The sequence below is a fragment of the Dendrobates tinctorius genome, unplaced genomic scaffold (genome assembly GCF_039654945.1).
Source record: "Dendrobates tinctorius isolate UK_male_01 unplaced genomic scaffold, ASM3965494v1 ptg000104l, whole genome shotgun sequence".
NCBI classification, from domain to species: Eukaryota; Metazoa; Chordata; class Amphibia; order Anura; family Dendrobatidae; genus Dendrobates; species Dendrobates tinctorius.
The window spans coordinates 5044345-5062854 of NW_027361772.1; the positions used below are offsets into that span (position 1 = coordinate 5044345).

The 18510-nt window shown below is 46.3% G+C and overlaps 1 protein-coding gene across 3 annotated transcripts in view; it reads left to right on the top strand.

Moving 5' to 3' along the window:
- Positions 1 to 18510, top strand: part of DBNL (drebrin like) — a 38393-nt gene that overhangs the window by 14577 nt on the left and 5306 nt on the right. For 2 of the 3 annotated variants that reach the window (XM_073588621.1, XM_073588619.1), the window contains exons 9-12: positions 694 to 787; positions 906 to 1094; positions 1178 to 1278; positions 1350 to 1434. In XM_073588621.1, the coding sequence (XP_073444722.1) occupies positions 694 to 787; positions 906 to 1094; positions 1178 to 1278; positions 1350 to 1434 (469 nt within the window). The remainder of the gene's footprint in view (positions 1 to 693; positions 788 to 905; positions 1095 to 1177; positions 1279 to 1349; positions 1435 to 18510) is intronic. The other variant, XM_073588620.1, reaches the window with a different exon arrangement.

Here is an 18510-nt window from a genome sequence, read left to right on the forward strand (position 1 = left end):
CTGCAAAGAGTTACATGGGGTTTTCTATCCCTAAAATAGGTCGTTAATATCAGATTGGTGGTGATACTGGGTGATGGACCTCAGTCAGCTGTTCTCTGCTCCGCTGATGAGATGTAGCCGGAACAACACAACTCTGTTCCTGTGTAGTGACCGGTCCCTGGCAGTGCAGATCAGCTCCTATTCACTTCAGTAGGTGCTCAACTGCAGCACCAGAGAACGACTACTACACAGAAGAGAGTTGTGCTGCTCAGGGTCTTTTCACTATCTCCATCCCATCATCTGAGCAGATAATGGCTCAGTGATGCCGGCTGTTGGACCCCCTGCAATGTGACACTGATTGCTTAAAGGATAACCGTAGTTTTTAATTTTTATTACATATATCAATAGTACACATGAAAATAAGAGAAATATTTATAAAAAATATGGAAAAAAAAATTAAGGGACGGACTACCCTGGTTAATTAAACTTCTGCATTTTGACTTGGCATGTCAATTCTTTACATTAGTAAATATGTTGAATGAAAAGGACAAGGCGCCCTTGAGTTTGACATTCTTTGGTGGTAGTGCTTGTGGTTGGATTAAGCCCCTAAGTAACAGTCCAATAGATGATACAAAAACATATTCGTGTATAATGTTCATATAAAAATTACCAGCCAATAAAAAATACAGATCATAACACTAATGTCTTTTCCAGGACTCCGCTGCCCAGAAGTCAGTAAACGCACGAGAGATGTTCCTACAGAAAGAGCGCTCAATGCCTAGCGCCCCATCTGCGAGCACACAGCCTGGTGAGTACCCACCGCAGCTAGCGGAGGCATGGCATGCTCTTCTGTCGTCTCTCCATCACTGTATGTTTTCTGTTGCATCATAGAGTATGTCTTTCTGTCTCATGGTGTATGTTTTCAGGAAGGTTGCGCAGTCCCTTCCTGCAGAAGTCGACCAGTCAGCCCGAGCCAGAGTCTCCTCCATCATCCCCTGTAAATCGTGTTCAAGAACCCCCTGCATCCCCTGTGTTTCGTGCCCATCAGACACCCCCCGAGTCTCCTGTTGCCCCTGTTTCTCATGCACCTCCTGAACCCGCTGTCACTGTGAAAGGTACACAGGTGTAACCAGCAGTAGCTGCAGCTGGCAGATATGGGCCTCATCAGCTTATGTGAAGAGTGTGTGTATCTTCGCAGAGCCAGTTTCTTCTTATCTGCATGAGGAGGAAGAGGATTTGTACCAGGAGCCCCCAGAAGACAACGCTGTGTACGAAGAGGCTGCTCCAGGGGATTCTGGGGTAAGGGCTTTCTCCGGTGTAGTACTGGACACTGAGGTGCCATCATTAATGACCCCCTTCTTTTACTTCAGGTGCAGCAGGAGGAGGCAGTTTATGAAACTGGGATGGATGAAGACAGAGGACTCTGTGCTAGAGCGCTGTACGACTACCAAGCTGGTGAGTGCCGATTGATCAAAAATCCCGAAATACGCAGTGCTGCCTAACTGTAGGGGAATGCTCTGTATACTGTATCCATCCGGGCTGTTACTACTCCCTGCAGCTTGTCTGATGGGAATGGACGATAGGACATGGCTGTTCTATAGACTCTTTTTTAGGAGTCTAAACCTGGGTGGACTGTACAAAATATTTCTTCTTAGATGTACAGTGTTATTTAGTCAGCAGCTGCCATTAGATAGGATGTGTTGGACTAAAATGGTGATGAAATATCCTTAAAGGGAACCTGTCAGCAGGATTGTGCACAGTAATCAACAGACAGTGTCAGTTCGGCGTCGTTATACTGATTACAATGATACCTGGTGATGAAATCCGTCTTGTGGTTGTTGTTTAATCTTTACTTTCAGTTTTGAGTTATTGATATGATCGTGCCCCGGGGCGGCCTGTGGGGGGTCTTTATGTGGTGCTCTGTTTAGGTATTCACCAGTATGACTTCTGACAGGTCACTGATCTCTCACTGTCCTCCCCTCTTAATTACATAATGAATATTATATATATATGTTTTTTTAAAATCCCTTTCTGCAGGTGGCGGTGCCAGCGCTGCACCGTGACTGCATCCATATTGTGCATTTAAGTATTCTTTTTATTGTTATCCATAAATTCCTTAAAGAAAAAAATCTGTTTGAAAATAACGCCTGCCGCGCCTCGCAGTAGCAGCTGTCGGCAATCCAATAGCTGCTACTGCGCAGGCGCCGCCATCTTGCAAGAGAAAAAAATTGCCTCTTCCAAGAGAGTCCAGTGCCATTTTCAAACTGATTTTTTTTTTTTTGTAAAGGAGTTTATGGAGCCCTATGTGGAGTGCATTATACTGTATGGAGGCCTATGGGGAGTGTATTATAATATATGGAGGTCTATGGGATGCATTATACTATATGGAGTATTTTATATTTTTAGTTACCGCACTGTCATCTGCTGAGGTTCTCCTACATCCACTATTAGGGTGCGCCACCGTAGTTATAATTTGGGTTACCTAGTTAGGGGCCCACTCAGTTCCCCCCCCCCACCCCAGAACCAAAACCATAACCATAGCTACGCTTCTGGTGACACCACTCTATCCACTTCTATGGGAGCAGTGGTGTAATGTGTGACCCCACTCGCTCCACTATCTTACTACTCGCATAGAAATGGACGGAGTGGTGACACACATTATACCACTGCTCCCTTAGAAATGTGGCCCTTCTCTGTCCACTTTTATGGGCGCAGTAGTGTAATGCATGACCCTGATCCGTCCATTTCGTATGGAGCCGTAGTGTAATGTGTGACCCCTTTCTGTACATTATATTACTACTCCCATCCCATAGAAGTAGACAAAGTGTGGTCTACACCACTGTTTTTATAGAAGTAGATGGAGCGGGGTCACGCATTATACCGCTGCTCCCTTAAAAATGTGTAACACTGCTGTGTCCATTACTTTGGGAGCAGTGGTGTAATAGACTAGACGGCCTGCAGATATATAACGTCACAAGCCTCCTACATATAATAAACTTTAGTGCCTTTCATGTGGTACTATTATTTATTTATATAGCACCATTGATTCCATGGTGCTGTACATGAGAAGGGGTTACATACAAATTACAGATATCACTTACATTAAACAAACTTACAATGACAGACTGATCCAGGGGGGAGAGAGGACCCTGCCATTTCGGGCTTACATTCTACAGGATGGTGGGGAAGGAGACAGTAGGTTGGTGTGTTGCAGCAGTTCCGGTGTTGGTTGAGCTGATATCACCGGTAGTGAGAGAGAGAAGGAGGTAGCGGGGTCATTGCAGACTGTAGGCTTTCTTGAAGAGGTGGGTTTTCAGGTTCCGTCTCAAGGATCCGAATGTGGTTAATAGTCGGACATGCTGGGGCCAAAAATTACAGAGGATGGGGGGCTATTCGGGAGAAGTCTTGGAGGCGGTTGGGTGAGGAGCGAATAAGTGTGGAGGAGAGATGGAGGTCTTGGGATGACCGGAGGTTATGTGAGGGAAGGTATCAGGAGATTACTTGAGAGACATATGGGGGAGACAGGTTATAGATGGTCTTGTAGGTCAGTATTAGTAATTTGAACTGGATACGCTGAGGGAATGGAAGCCATTGAAGAGATTTGCAGAGGGGCTAAGTCGAGGAGTAGCGAGGAGAGAGATGAATTAGTCGGGCAGCAGAGTTAAGGATGGGCTGGAGAGGTGCAAGGTGTTAGCAGAGAGACCACAGAAAAGGATGTTGCAGTAGTCGAGGCGGGAGATGATGAGGGTGTGCACAAGCATTTTAGTAGATTGAGGGTTGAGGAAAGGACGGATTCTGGAAATATTTTTGAGCTGGAGGCGACAGAAGGTGGAAAGAGCTTGGATATGTGGTTTGAAGGACAGGGCAGAGTCAAGGGTTACTACGAGGCAGCGGACTTCCGGTACTGGGGAAAGCGTGATGTCATTAATTCTTATAGCTAGGTCGGGTAAGGAAGATCTGTGAGATGGAGAAAAGATGATGAGTTCAGATTTGTCCACATTGAGCTTGAGGAAGCGAGAGGAGAAGGAGGATGTGGCTGATGGACACTGCGGGATTCTGGACAGCAGAGAGGTGATGTCTGGGCCAGAGAGGTAGAATCATAGATAGAATCGTAGAGTTGGAAAGGACCTCCTGGGCCATCTGGTCCAACCCCCTGCTCAAAGCAGGATTCGCTAAAACATCCCAGTCAGATGTCTGTCCAGCCTCTGTTTGAAGACTTCCATTGAAGGAGAACTCACCACTTCTCGTGGCAGCTTGTTCCACTCATTGATCACTCTGTCAAAAAGTTTTTTCTAATATCTAATCTATGTCTCCTCCCATTCAGTTTCATCCCATTGCTTCTAGTCTTTCCTTGTGCAAATGAGAATAAAGTTGATCCTTCTACAATGTGACAGCCCTTTAGATATTTGTAGACAGCTATTAAGTCTCCTCTGTCTTCTCTTTTGCAAACTAAACAATCCCAAATCCTGCAACCTTTCCTCATAAGACAGGGTTTGCAGACCGGTCACCATTCTGGTTGCTCTTTTCTGAACTTGCTCCAGTTTGTTGATGTGTTTTTTTAAAATGTGGTGCCCAAAACTGGACACAATATTCCAGATGAGGTCTGAAATAATGACTTCACGTGATCTAGACTGTATGCTTCTGTTAATACATCCTAGAATTGCATTTGCCTTTTTTGCTGCTGCATCACACTGTTGACTCATATTCAGTCTGTGATTATTAGTATACCCAAGTCTTTTTCACATGTGCTGTTGCTTAGGCCTATTCCTCCCATTCTGTATATGCTTTTTTCATTTTTATTGCCCAGATGTAGTACTTTGCATTTTTCCCTGTTAAAAACCATTCTGTTAGTTGCTGCCCACTTCTCCAGTTTATTTATATCTTTTTGAATCCTCTCTTTCTCTTCTCTAGTATTAGCTATCCCTCCTAGCTTTGTGTCATCAGCAAATTTAATCAGTTTACCCTCAATTCCTTCATCTAAATCGTTGATAAAGATGTTGAACAATACAGGGCCCAGGACAGAGCCCTGTGGTACCCCACTTGAGACATTCTTCCAACTGGATGTGCAGCCATTTACGACCACTCTTTGGGTCCGATCACTAAGCCAGTTATGAATCCACCTAACAGTTGCCTTGTCCATTCCATACTTAGTCATTTTTTCAATAAGGATTGTATGAGATACTTTGTCAAATGCTTTGCTGAAGTCAAGATATACTATATCTACAGCATTTCCTTGATCCACCAAATCAGTGATTCCGTCATAGAAGGAAATTAAGTTAGTCTGACATGACTTATTAGTTACAAACCCATGCTGACTCTGTTTAATGACTTCATTCTTATCCAGGTACTGACATACATGTTGTTTAATAATTTGTTCAAAGATCTTTCCTGGTATAGAAGTCAGACTCACCGGCCTATAGTTGCCTGGGTCCACCTTCTTCCCCTTTTTCCTTTCCAGGTAGATCTGAGTGTCGTCAGCATAAAGATGGTACTGGAATCCTTGGGACTTTGAGTTGACCCAGGCCAAGGGTATAAATTGAGAAGAGTAGGGGTCCTAGAACAGAGCCTTGGGGGACTCCAACAGAGTCCTCCTCCAGAGAGAGGGTGGGATGAGGAGGTAGTGTGGGAGTCACTGAATGTGCGGTTGGAAAGGTATGAGGAGATCCAGGATAGAGCGAGGTCTTTGATGCCAAAGGAGGAGAGGATCTGTAGTAGGAGGTGGTGGTCAACTGTCGAATGCAGAGGTCAGGCCTAGAAGCAGGAGTATAGAGTATTGTCCGCTTGCTTTGGCTGTAAGTAAGTCGTTAGTAATTTTGGTCAGGGCTGTCTCAGTGGAGTGATGGGGCGGAAACCAGATTATAGGTTGTCAAAGAGCAAGTTAGATGATGGGTGGGAGGAAAGTTCAGCGTGGACGTGCAGCTTCAGGAGTTTGAAAGCGAATGGGAGCAGTGATATTGGGCGATAGCTGGACATAGCGGTTGGGTCGAGGGTTTGCTTTTTAAGGATAGGCGTGATTGTGGCATGTTTAAAAGCAGGAGGGAAGGTACCGGACGTTAGCGATAGGTTGAAGAGGTGGGTTAGGGATGGGATAAGTGTGGTGGTGAGGTTGGGGAGGAGATGGGATGGGGTCAAGTGCACAGGTTGTGAGGTGCGATTTGGAGAAGAGGCGATTAAGCTCCTCTTTAGTGATGTTGGAGAGGGAGGTTATGGGGTTTGGGCATTGGTCTGGTATACAAAGGGGTTGTGGTGGTTGAACAATGAAGACATGCCTTGTTTGGTTGATCTTATTTTTTAAGTGTGTGGCAAAGTCCTCAGCAGAGATGAGGGAGGTTGGAGGGCGCAGTGGTGGGCAGAGGAGGGAGTTGAAAGTTTTGAATAACTTTGGGATTGTAGGATAGGGAAGATCTGAGGGTTGTGAAGTAGGCCTGTTTAGCAGAGGTGAGGTCAGATTTGAAAGCGAGTGTTGCCTGTTTGAATGCAGTGAAGTCATCTTGTGAATTTGTTTTCTTCCAACGCCGCTCTGCAGCCCTGGACACTTGCTGGAGCTTTTTAGTGGTGTTATTGTGCCAGGGTTGTCTGTTTTTTACATTGCATTCTGCCATGAACGAGAGGAGTGACTGTGTCAATAGCTGATGCGAGAGTGGCACTGTAGAAAGCAGTGGCACCGTCTGTCTTGGAGTGAGAATATGTATGCCAGTGGTAGAATAGATTCAGAGAGCGCGTGGGTGTCTAGGTGTGCAAGATTTCCGCAGGGGTGCGCATGTTGCTGGACATGGGTGCCAGGAGAGGAGGACAGGGAAGGTAAAGTGAGTAGATGGTGGTCGGATAGAGGGAGAGGGGAGGTGGTGAAATTAGAAAGAGAGCAGAGACGGGTGAAGACCAGGTCTAATGTTAGTCTGTCAGTGTGGGTGGCTGCTGACTGAAGGGTATCAGTGGGGATGTTGAAGTCACACATGATAATAGTGGGGATGTCAGTTGAAAGAAAATGAAAAAGCCAGGTACAGAATTGGTCAATGAAGGCAGTGGTCGGGCTTGGAGGTTGGAGGGAGAGTAGATGCGGAGAGAGTGGACTTCAAAAGAGGGAAGAGATGGGATTGGGTTAAAGGTGCAGTTGGAAGAAAGGCGAAAACCCACTCCCTCCACAGTGTCTGTTGCCAGGGCGAGGAGTGTGGGTGAAGTGTAGGCCACCGAAACACAGTGCAGCAGGGGAGGCGGTGTCAGAGGGTGTCAGCCAGGTTTCTGTGAGGCCGAGGAAGGCAAGATTGTGAGAGAAAAGTCATGAATCACATGAAGCTTATTGCAGATGGAGCGGGCATTCCAAAGTGCTCCAGAGAGGGGGATCAGGGGGTTGGGTGTCAATGGCACGGGTTTTAAGTTGGAAAGCTTGAGGTAGTTTTTATTAGATAGGGAGCGGTAGGAAGGGGTAGTAATGGGGGTTATGAGCTGTGGGGGTCCAGGATTGGGAGATATGTCGCCAGCAGTGAGGAGAAGCAGAGAAAGGGAGAGCAGATGGGAGAAGGAGAGTGGGCAGCTTGTTTTAGGTTTCATTCGGACAGATTTGAGGTTGAGGAGCAGGTCAGGGGAGAAAAGAGGGAAAGGGAGATGGTTATTTGGTTAGAAGGTGCTGGGGTTTGGGGATAGTGAAGGAGAGTGAGGATTAATGGAACAATCACTGTGAGGGCATATGTAAACATGGTGAAGGAATAGGAGGGTTAATAGAAAAGCTAGATACAAGTAATAAGAAGTGCTTAGCAGACATACCCAAAAGAGACAGGTGTATAGTGTGGGGTCCTGACTCCTGCTGTTGTAATAACTGCATCTTCACGATACTTTTGCTGCAGGGAGACATGTGCCTGACTGTGGAGTGGACGTAGTGCAGGTGTAGCACTGCATCCTTTTCCCTGCAGAGCTGCGCTCCCTACCGTCTGGCTATGCAGGGAATTGCAATTAGCGCTATTTACTTGCATAGGACAGCAGAAGTAATGGGTGGGTCCAGTCAGTCTGACTCCATCGATCATAAAGCGATCATATGCCAGACCATTAAAACATTAGAAAACCATTTTATTAGGCTCTGGAGCCTACAAAGTAGAGAAATCCACTTCACTAAAGGTTATGGATGAACGTATACGACACTCGAGGGTCTTGATTATGGGGAAATTATCAGCTATTTCCTGTGATGATATAGTGACACTAATGTTAACGCAGTGCGTACATAATCTAGGACACAAGATGTATCTGTTGGTGGAGGAAATCCTGTGTGATGAGTAGTCTGTCATTTTGTGATACGGTTATGAGTTAAAAACATGTTGCGTATCGGGAAGAGGTACGCTCACCTTGTTTTGTTGCAACTAAGCAACATGTAAAAAGCATGGATCAGCTGCTGCAGGACACGGGTCCAGAGACAGAGCATAATGGTAAAACTGGGTGTACTTGTCCAAATCTGCGCTGCTGCTAAGGATGAATGGTGGACAATATTATTCAAAGCTTTATTTCAAACTGGTTAATAGTCAACGCGTTTTGAGGTCTTCAGGACAAAACCTTACCCTTTTAGGTAAGGTTTTGTCCTAAGATTGTCAATTGCATTCGGTGAGAAAACCTTGCAAAAAGTTCTCAATTTCCCAGCAGTGCCCCCACTGAAAAACCATGTTCTGTCAGTACAATGAAGGATAAGTCACTTTCTACCTCTTGTATAGGGTGTCAGCATTCTCTATTGACTGGAAGTTCTTGTAGGATATTTGTAAATTAACTGTTCTTGTAGTTTTTCCTTAAAGGGATTGTCCGGGACTTTAACACCAGTGGCCCATCCCTAAGATAGGTCATCGATGTATGATCGGTGGGGGTGCGACAATCGGCACCCCTGTCGATCAGCTGTTCCCGGTGGTGGCTGGAACGCCACCGTTGCAGAGCTGCACAGCTCCATTGACTGTATAGAGTCCGTGGCCGGGTACTGTACATCTGCCCCTTATTCAAATCAACAACGGGGGGATGTGCAGTACTTTGTCGCGTCCACTATTCCATCAACTGAGCAGTTTCTGCTCGGCGGGAGTGCCAGGTGTCGCACCCCCCATTGATCAGACATTGATGAACTATCCTAAGGCTAGGCCATCAATGTTAAAGTCCCGGACGACCCCTTTGGTATCAGTGGCCGACGATTATTTTTAAAAGGGCTTAAGCCTGTTAAAAAGAAAAAATTAAAATAAAATCTAATAATAAAAGTGGTAGTCAGTAGTGTTGAATTTGGGGCCAGGTAAGCGCAAGAAAAAAATTGGTGCAGGATCAATGAGGGTGGATGTTACTGGGGTTATTTATTTATTTTTTTTTTAACCAGTCTTAACCCTTTTAAGAATTATTTTCATCGACCATACTTTTTGCAAAGTTACTTTTAAGGCAAAGTTCTGTTGCTATAGAGTAGACTAAGAGTTAAGGGATTAGTTTCGGAGCCCCTCACCATATAACAAGCAGTGGAATGTTGTCCTTGGATGTTCCCCAGTCCTTGTACACAGTTGTACCCTGTTTCCACACTCCATAGAACATTCCTAATCCTGCACTAAGTGAGCCACAAACTACTGTGCGGTTACATGAAATATAGCTGAGGACTGCTGAGCCCGACCGTCCTATAATATCCTGCGCCATGGTGATCCTATCGCCCTGGAATTGTGAGAAGCAGTGATGCAGATGATGTGCCGCAGCAGCAGTGGGGTAACGGCAAAGTACTAGACCTGTAGCGAGACTCCTCCATAATTAGAGCAGCGCTCCCCTGAAGCATCTTATGCCCAAAGGCAGAGTACATGTATATGTAGTGTAAGTGCGGTAATCTACTCACGGATCGCCGGCCTCCCTGGTTTCCCCAGCCTCCATTGCCAAGAGGTGGTGCAAGCCCAATGTAGGATGAAACTTGATTTTCTAATCCTGTAAGTGGGAAAATCTCATAAATACACAGTCCAGCCAAAAGGATCTTGTGGCGCTTTACGTAGAATGTTACCAAGAAAATCCGAACAAGAAGGTAAAGTGGTTCTCTACATCCGTTAAAAATATTAGTTTTATAAGAGCCATTAAAAGCAAAGCAGCAGGGAGCTTACGAGGTGCGTGTGGACGGCAGCCAGTTCACGTACCAATGCCAATTTATGGGTTGGTGCAATCCTGTATGCTGGCAGGAAATGTGCGTTCTCTGATGCCACTATATAACGCACCTTCACCTCTACAGCTTCAGAAGATTGCAGTAGCACTCAATATGCTGGACTTCGTGATCTGGCAGCTTCAGTGCAGCGCTTACAAGCTCTATGGCAAAGTTGCTTGATTAGCTTCAGTGCAGTGCTTACAAGCTGTATGATAGTTGCTTGGTTAGCTTCAGTTCAGTGCTTACAAGCCCTATGACAGAGTTGCTTGCCTAACTTCAGTGCAGCGCTTACAATCTGTATGGCAAAGTTGCTTGCTTAGCTTCAGTGCGTGATTACAAGCCCTATGGCAAAGTTCTTTGCTTTGCTTGCTTAGCTTCAGTCTATCACAGTTGCAAAAATATATCCAATTGTAAGAATTAATTGAATGAGCTCACCGTAAATCCTTACATACGAGATAAAAAAACATTATTCTTTATTATAACTATTAAAAATGACCCAATACAAAAAGCAAAAAATGAAGGGAAAAAAAAACAAAAAACACTATACCAACACCGGAAAAAATAAACACCATATGGAGGTGCCTCTCCCTGTACTGTCCTGAGCCTCCTTACCTACCAGTGGAGGTTGGCACCCTAAAAACCTGCGGAATGGCGCCCCCGCTCCACGGCTCACCCTGATGTCCCTGTATGGCCCTATTAATGGCAGGGAGGTGAAAAGGTCTTCAGTAGGTGGGATGGAGAGAATGTGTATTAGAGATGTCTTAAATTGATAGCATGCTGAGTAAATGTACACGCTCTGTGTCTTCAATTAGATATATAGATCCTCCCTAATCGATGATGATCTATCCTATAGAAGGAATGTATACTGGGGATGTAAATTAATGGCATATAGCCTCTTCTCTCTGTATCCTCAATTGGATGTAAAGATCCTCCCTAAATGATGACCTGTCCTATGGTCTAGTGTGGCTACCTGCGGGAGTAGACACCTTGGGACCACATGAATGGTGTCCCCACGAGCCAAAGAAGATGAAAACACTATACCCTTATTCAGAGATGCTAGGTGTAAATAGCTTTTTAATCAGATACCAAAGTCTAGAGCAGTTGTCCCCAACCTTTTTTGCACCAGGGACCGGCTTCCAGCAAGACCATTCTTCCATGGCCCAGCGGGGTGGAGGTGGGGCGGGGGATATATATAATACATACTGTACATGCACAGATGCACACGCATGCACATACATACATGGGCGGCACGGTGGCTCAGTGGTTAGCGCTGCAGCCTTGCAGCGCTGGGGTCCTGGGTTCGAATCCCCACCAAGGACAACATCTGCAAGGAGTTTGTATGTTCTCCCCGTGTTTGCGTGGGTTTCCTCTGGGTTCTCCGGTTTCCTCCCACATTCTAAAGACATACTGATAGGGAATTTAGATTGTGAGCCCCATCGGGGACAGTGATGATAATGTGTGCAAACTGTAAAGCGCTGCGGAATATGTTAGCGCTATATAAAAATAAAGATTATTTATTATTATTATTATACATACATACATACACGCACAGATACAAACATATATACAAAAAAAAAAAATACCTCTTCCTCTCTTCATTCCCTGCTGCTTCAGTCGGGCCACGGCTGCAGTGTTACTATGGCCACGGGCGGGAAAGCAGAGGGCTTGCTCCCTGCCCACAGACAGCGTTGACACATAACAATGTCAGCGTGTTCCCGCCTGCACACAGCCACACATGTGTTGCCGTGTTCACATTTGATGAGCGCTGCGTGCCTCTACGTGCGACTCACCCGGTGATAATGAAGAGCCAGGGCAGGCATCTGCAGTGTGCTCTGAGCCGCCGCAGAGCACACTGTCAGTGTTTACTGCTGGTCTGCGGCAGCTCCGCGGAACGGCAAAAGAACCCCAATGGCCCGGTCCTGGGCCGCGGACCGGTGGTTAGGGACCCCTGGTCTAGAGCATATATTAGGACAGAAAAAAAAGTGGCTCAGTGCAGTCTCAATTGACCTGGCTGGTGCATGAAAAGGGGATTTGTGGCTAGTAGAGCAAAATTTAGTTAGCAACTATAGTGGGGTAACCATACCAAGATTGCAATAGTGATTTATCATTAAGAGGGTCTCATATAAATTATTATGCATAGTACAAGCCTCAAATGACCCAATTTCACATTTCATCATATATAACCATCAGAGAGCTCCTCTTATCAGACACAGACACATGCTATATACCCCTCTTAATGTACACAGCATTAAATACCATCACACTAGAGAGGGGATTGACCCTGGTTATCGACGGTTATCTGGCCATTGAGCACACTTTGAATTCAGATGATGTTTGATTTAAGTACTCTTTGCTTTGTACCATACTCCTGATGAACCTTGTAAGAGGGGAAACGCGTCGGGTTGCAGTTCAGCTTGGAGTGTCATTGTTTTCAGTTTTTTCGCAGCTGGTGTTGGTATTTAAGTGCAGTGCTTACAAGCTCTATGGCAAAGTTATTTGCCTAGCTTTAGTGCAGTGCTCACAAGCCCTATGGCAAAGTTGCTTGCTTAGCTTCAGTGCAGCGCTTACAAGCTCTATAGCAAAGTTGCTTATTTTTACAAGCACTTGGCAAATGTATCCATTTATGATGCGTCATAAATCCTTTTAAAAGGGGCCATCTCCTAACAAGTCTTATTTTCCCTTCACCAATGACAGCACACCTGAGAGAGGGATCCGCCCCGCCAGGACAGGGACCTACTGGAATATAAGGGGCAGCACCTCTCCTCCCGCTTCAGTTGGCTTCCTGTCCTGGAAAGGAATCCCTCTGACAGCGGCGGTGCCTGTCATTTGTCAAGGTCCCAGCCCGGGAAGAACAGGGCTCACCTGTAGCGCCGTCCGTCGAGCTTCTGGATGCGCAGTCCCCGGAGGTTCCCTCGGGTTCCGGGTTCGTGCGGACGCGGGCGGTGACTCCTGACTGCTGGAGGCTCCACCGCGCCTCCCTCTCCTCACGCGTACCCGCGGTCTCGATCCCTCAGAGCGCCTAGTGAGGGAGAGCCGCGGGCGTCTTCCGGCCACTGACATCAGCGGCGCAGGGCATCATGGGAGCGCGCCGGCTGACGTCAGCTAGGCGACGGTGTCATGGCGCCGGGTGTGACGCCGGCTGTCTTTTTCTGAAGCGGCGGTCGGACGAACGGCGGTCGCAGGGGGGAGGGGAGAAGACGTCCACCAGGACGGAGGCAGGATATTTAAAGAAGGGCAGCATGGCGGACGGGTAACCATGGAGTCAGAGCAGGAGCGATCGCCGTCTCCACCGACTCTGCCTCCTTCGCAGCCCTCCGCTCACAAGCATGGCAGCCATTCAAGCAGCAGTCGCCCCAGCCGCAGGTTGGAGGACTCCTCAAGATCCAGAGAGCACAGATCACGTGCTCCTACACAGCCTCCGAGTCCGGTACCCTTGATTACGGGTGGTGAGTGATCTTCGTGAATGTTAACAAGCAGGTTCTTTCCGAAGTCCCGAGCATACAGGAGGGAACAGGGTTCTACTCGCCCCTCTTCCTGATGAAAAAAAAAACCAGACCAGTCATTCAGAACAATCATAAACCTCAGAGGCCTCAATCAGTGGATAAAAAAAATCAGACCTTCAAGATGGAATCGGTAGCTACAGCCATAACTGCTGCATCACGATTGTTTTATGGCCGTAGTCAATTTAAAGGATGCATGCTATCGCATCCCCATCCACCCAGATTATCAAAAATATTTGAGTGGCTCTCTATATCCAGGGCATTCTCGGGCTTTTTCAATTCAGAGCCCTTCCATTTGGCATATCCATAGCCCCGAGAGTTTTTAACAAAGTCATAGCGGAAATGACAGCCTTCCTCCGAATTCACGACACAATCATAATACCCTATCTGGACGATTTCTTAATAATGGGCAGCTCAGAAGACCACTGTATGGTACAGTTGAGACGGGTGACCGACACCCTACAGAAACTGAAGTGGATGATAAATGTCAAAAAATCAAGACTACAGCCCCTAAATAAAAAAACAGACCTTTCTAGCGTTTATCCTGGATTCAGAGCAACAAGTGTTATGAATGGGTCACCGAGGAGGAAAAAACCTAAACATGCTAAGCCCAGAAAAACCAGAGAGGTTGGCAACTATGCAGATTGCAGATCCCTGATCCTAACCACACAACTAGCAGCAGCCGTGGAGCGTACCTACGATGAACCTAGACGCCTCGTCATGGCCGGAGGACTAAATAAGCCTAAAGCAAGAAAAGGGGAAAACTAACTGCCCCAGAGCAGACCCCAAAGGAATAGACAGCCCCCACACATGTATTGACGGTGAAACAAGATGAAAACACAAACACAGGCAGGAAAATAGGCTGAGCAAACGATGGGGCCCAAACTAACTAGAAAGGAGAGGAAAGGAAAGACACTGTCTGCAATCTGCCCAAAACCCTACAAAATAATGTCCAACACTTCTGATAACAAAATTAACCCTGAAGTCACTAGACTTCTCCCACTATATCAGCACTCTGGCCTCTTTTTGCTCTGTCTCAGAATATTTCAATCTAATAAGGGACAAAAAGCAAATTGGCAAATACAGATAAATAAGAGTGGAAATTCAGCATGGCCTCAGCCGGGGCTGGCTGACCACACGAAAAAACTGAATAGAACAACAAAATCAAGTGTGAACATTAGCAGAGAAACTTGGCTTGAGCTGACTGGAACAGAGCTGAGAACCAAGACCTGACAAGCAGAAGGAATCACCAGCACCAGAGTAGGGCGTCAGCTGTCTTAAATCCAATCTGAGATTCCTGAGGTCCAATCGTCATCCTCATCAGGTGGCAGATCTCTACTGATTAAATCAGCCTCACTATCTCCTGTTACCACCAGAGGAAGCCTGGAAGGAGAACTCGCAACTGGTAGACCAGAACATGAACTCACAACAAACAAGCCTGTCTACTACCAGATACCAAAATAGAGAAGGTGGTGAATGTGACCTTGACTGCCCGAGACCAACCTCAGATGACCCAGAGGAATGCAATGTCCTTGCTAGGTACCCTGACGTCCTGTATCCCGGCGGTCAGGTGGGCACAATTTCACACCCGACAGCTTCAAGGGGAGGTTCTGTCAGCACAAAGATCGCTGAGAGGGCATTTAGAAGGAAGACTGGAGCTTTCCTTAGAGATCAGGGACTCTCTCACCTGGTGGTTAGACAGGACCAACTTGGCATCAGGGATGCCATGGGACAGATCGGCAACTGACATAATTCTGACAGACGTGAGCTCCTCAGGGTGGGGGGCACACCTAAGGGGTCATGTGGCCCAGGGGTCCTGGGGGCCTCAAGGAAAGGGCACATCCTCCAACTTGAGAGAACTGTAGGCAGTGAGCAAAACCCTAAGAGACTTTATTCCCCTCCTCAGTGGCCGCAATGTCCGGATCATGTCTGACAACAAAGTAACAGTGGCATACATGAATCAACAGGGTACAAGATCACACTCCCTATTGAAGGCAGCCAGCGACATCTTTCACAGAGCAGAACAGCACCTACTCTCTCTAACGGCGTTGCACATAAAGGGGGCAGAATATATAGAGGCCGATTTTCTGAGCCGGAATACACTGGAGCAAGGGGAATGGGCTCTAAATCGGTCCAGTGATAGACCTCTTCGCCAACAAGAACAACAGGCAAATGGAGAGATTCTGCTCACTAAACCCAAGGGAAAAGCCATGGGCGGTGGACTCATTGCAGATTCCTTGGGACTTCAAGCTAGCCTATGCGTTCCCCCCCCCCCCCCAGTGGATCTGATCCCAACAGTAGTCAGAAAGATCAGGAAAGATCAAGCCAGGGTGATCCTAATAGCCCCATTCTGGCTAAAAAGGCCCTGGTTCTCTCTGCTGCGAATGATGTCCCTCTCAGATCCATGGGTTCTGCCGGAAATACCGGACCTACTAGATCAAGGTCCAATATTCCACGCTCAGGTCAAAGGATTCCATCTGACGGCGTGGAATTTGAAAGGTCACTTCTAATGGATAGAGGGTTCTCTCCCAGGTTGGTGGCCACCCTGCTAAAAAGTAGGAAGCCGGTGACGACTAATATCTACAGCAGAACATAAAATAATTTCCTGCAGTTCCTAGGTAAGCCATTAGGGCAAGAGCCCCCAATTAGTGCCATCTTGGAGTTTTTACAATCAGGATTACAGCTGGGGTTAGCGGTAAACACTCTTAAAGTTCAGGTATCTGCACTAGGTGCGCTTTATAACTGCAACTTGGCAGCAAACAGATGGGTAGCCAGATTTTATTAAATCCTGCCATAGGTCTAGACCTATCCCAATACCTATAATAGCCCCTTGGGATCTAAACCTGGTACTAGAGGCCCTTACAAAAGAACCATGTGAGCCTATACAACAACTACCCATAAAATATCTTACCCTAAAAACGATTATTTTAGTGGCCCTTACATCGGCCCGTGACTTGCAGGCTCTTTCAGTAAATCCACCTTATACACAAGTTTTTCAGGACAGGGTGGTATTAAAAACGGACCCCGCTTATCTACCTAAGGTAGTATCAGATTTTCATCGAAGTCAGGAGATTGTCCTTCCATCCTTTTTCGAAAATCCAGGGGAGGAAAAATTCCTCAACTTGGACGATAAGAGAGCCCTGCTAGAATATATATCAGTGACTAGCAAGTGGAGGAGGTCTCAGTCCCTATTTGTAGCCTTTCAGGGTGCCAGGAAGGGCTATGGAGTATCAAAAGGGACTATTGCCAGATGGATTAGGAGGCCATTAGTGTAGCCTACTCAGCTAGTGGCGTTCCGATTCCTGACGGCATCAAGGCTCATTCCACCAGAGCCGTGGCGACCTCCTGGGCTGAAAAGGCAGAGGTATCGATTGATCAAATTTGTAAGGCCGCTACCTGGGCCTCACCATCAACCTTCTTTAAGCACTGTAGATTAAACCTATCCTCCTCTGCTGACTTAACCTTTGGTAGAAGGGTGCTGCAAGCGGTGGTCCCTCCCTAAGGAGTTTCGAAGTCTCCTCCAAAAATCTCTCAAGGGGGGCTGTCATCATCATGGGTGAAGGGAAAACCACCATGGTTACTTACCGGTAGCCGGTTTTTCCGGAACCCATGACAGCACCCGTATATTCCCCCCTTTTCACCGTATGGGTGTGCACGTTAATAGGGTGTATTTGTGTGATGTGGTGTTGGATAAACATGTAACTAACCAGGAAGTCCTCGGAATGCTCTGTAACCAACTGAAGCGGGGGAGAGGTACCGCCCCTTATATTTCAGTAGGTTCCTGTCCTGGCGGGGCAGATCCCTCTCTCAGGTGTGCTGTCATGAGTTCCGGAAAAAACGGCTACCGGTAAGTAACCATGGTGGTTTTTTTAAAACTTTTCTAAGGGTGTTCTGAGTTAATATAGTGGAGTCCCCACAGTTCAGAGCAGAAAACAGCTGCCTGAAAGTGTATTTCTTTCTCGTGAGGATCGCTCATGGCTATACAGACAGCCCATTGATTTTAATAGGCACCATGTAATACTTCATTTCACCAGTGGTGGTGCTAGAGAGGAAACTGAACACATGCAACCAAGGTCACTCTGCGGTGTAAAAAAGGATTGAGCGTGGACAACCCCTTTAATATTTCATACTACTTGGCTCTTAAGCATTCAGACCAAAACCAAGCAGCAACTGCAGCCCCTTATCCTCTAATATAAAACAAAAAGGTAAAATTAATTGAAGGGGTGACAGACTTCCTTTATAATAGGAAAAAATGCTGATACATTATAAGGATGGAAGATTTTAAAAGTGCTAGTCATTACTATTTTTTTTTTTTTTTTTTGGTGTGTCCACCTAACTGAACCATCTAATCTCACAGCCACCAAAACGCCTTGGTGTTCTTGTATACAGTTCCTATGCTGATTGCAGTTTTGTGAGGTGGATGGGGACATGTAGGATCAGCCGACGCTGGGTTGTCTATTCAATGTCTGTCTTTGTTTCTAGAATTTTTTGGTTTTATAAGGTAAAAGAAATGCCACAATAGACGGGCAATGAGATTTCTGACGTTCTTGATCCCTCAGTGTAAAAGTTGCATATTCTTAATAGATTTAGCTTTTTTTTTTTTTTTTTTTTTTTCCTCCTTATATTTATTGTTCATTTTAACCATTAAAGGTGACTGCACTGGATTTGCACTCAGTGTAAACTGTTAATGCACCACTCCATTTTTTTTTTTTCTTCAGCGCTGGAGTGGTGTCACTAATGCAAGTTCCCTAATTCTAATATTATATTTATCTGCCGGTGTCTTCATCTGTTTTTGGCGCCGCTCTGATATCTTGTGACCACAACTTCTGACTGACCAGAAGTCGGAGGTAACTGTCACAAGCTCTCAGTGGAAGTCTATGTGATCGCCATTCTGGCTCTCTTGACTTACATTGA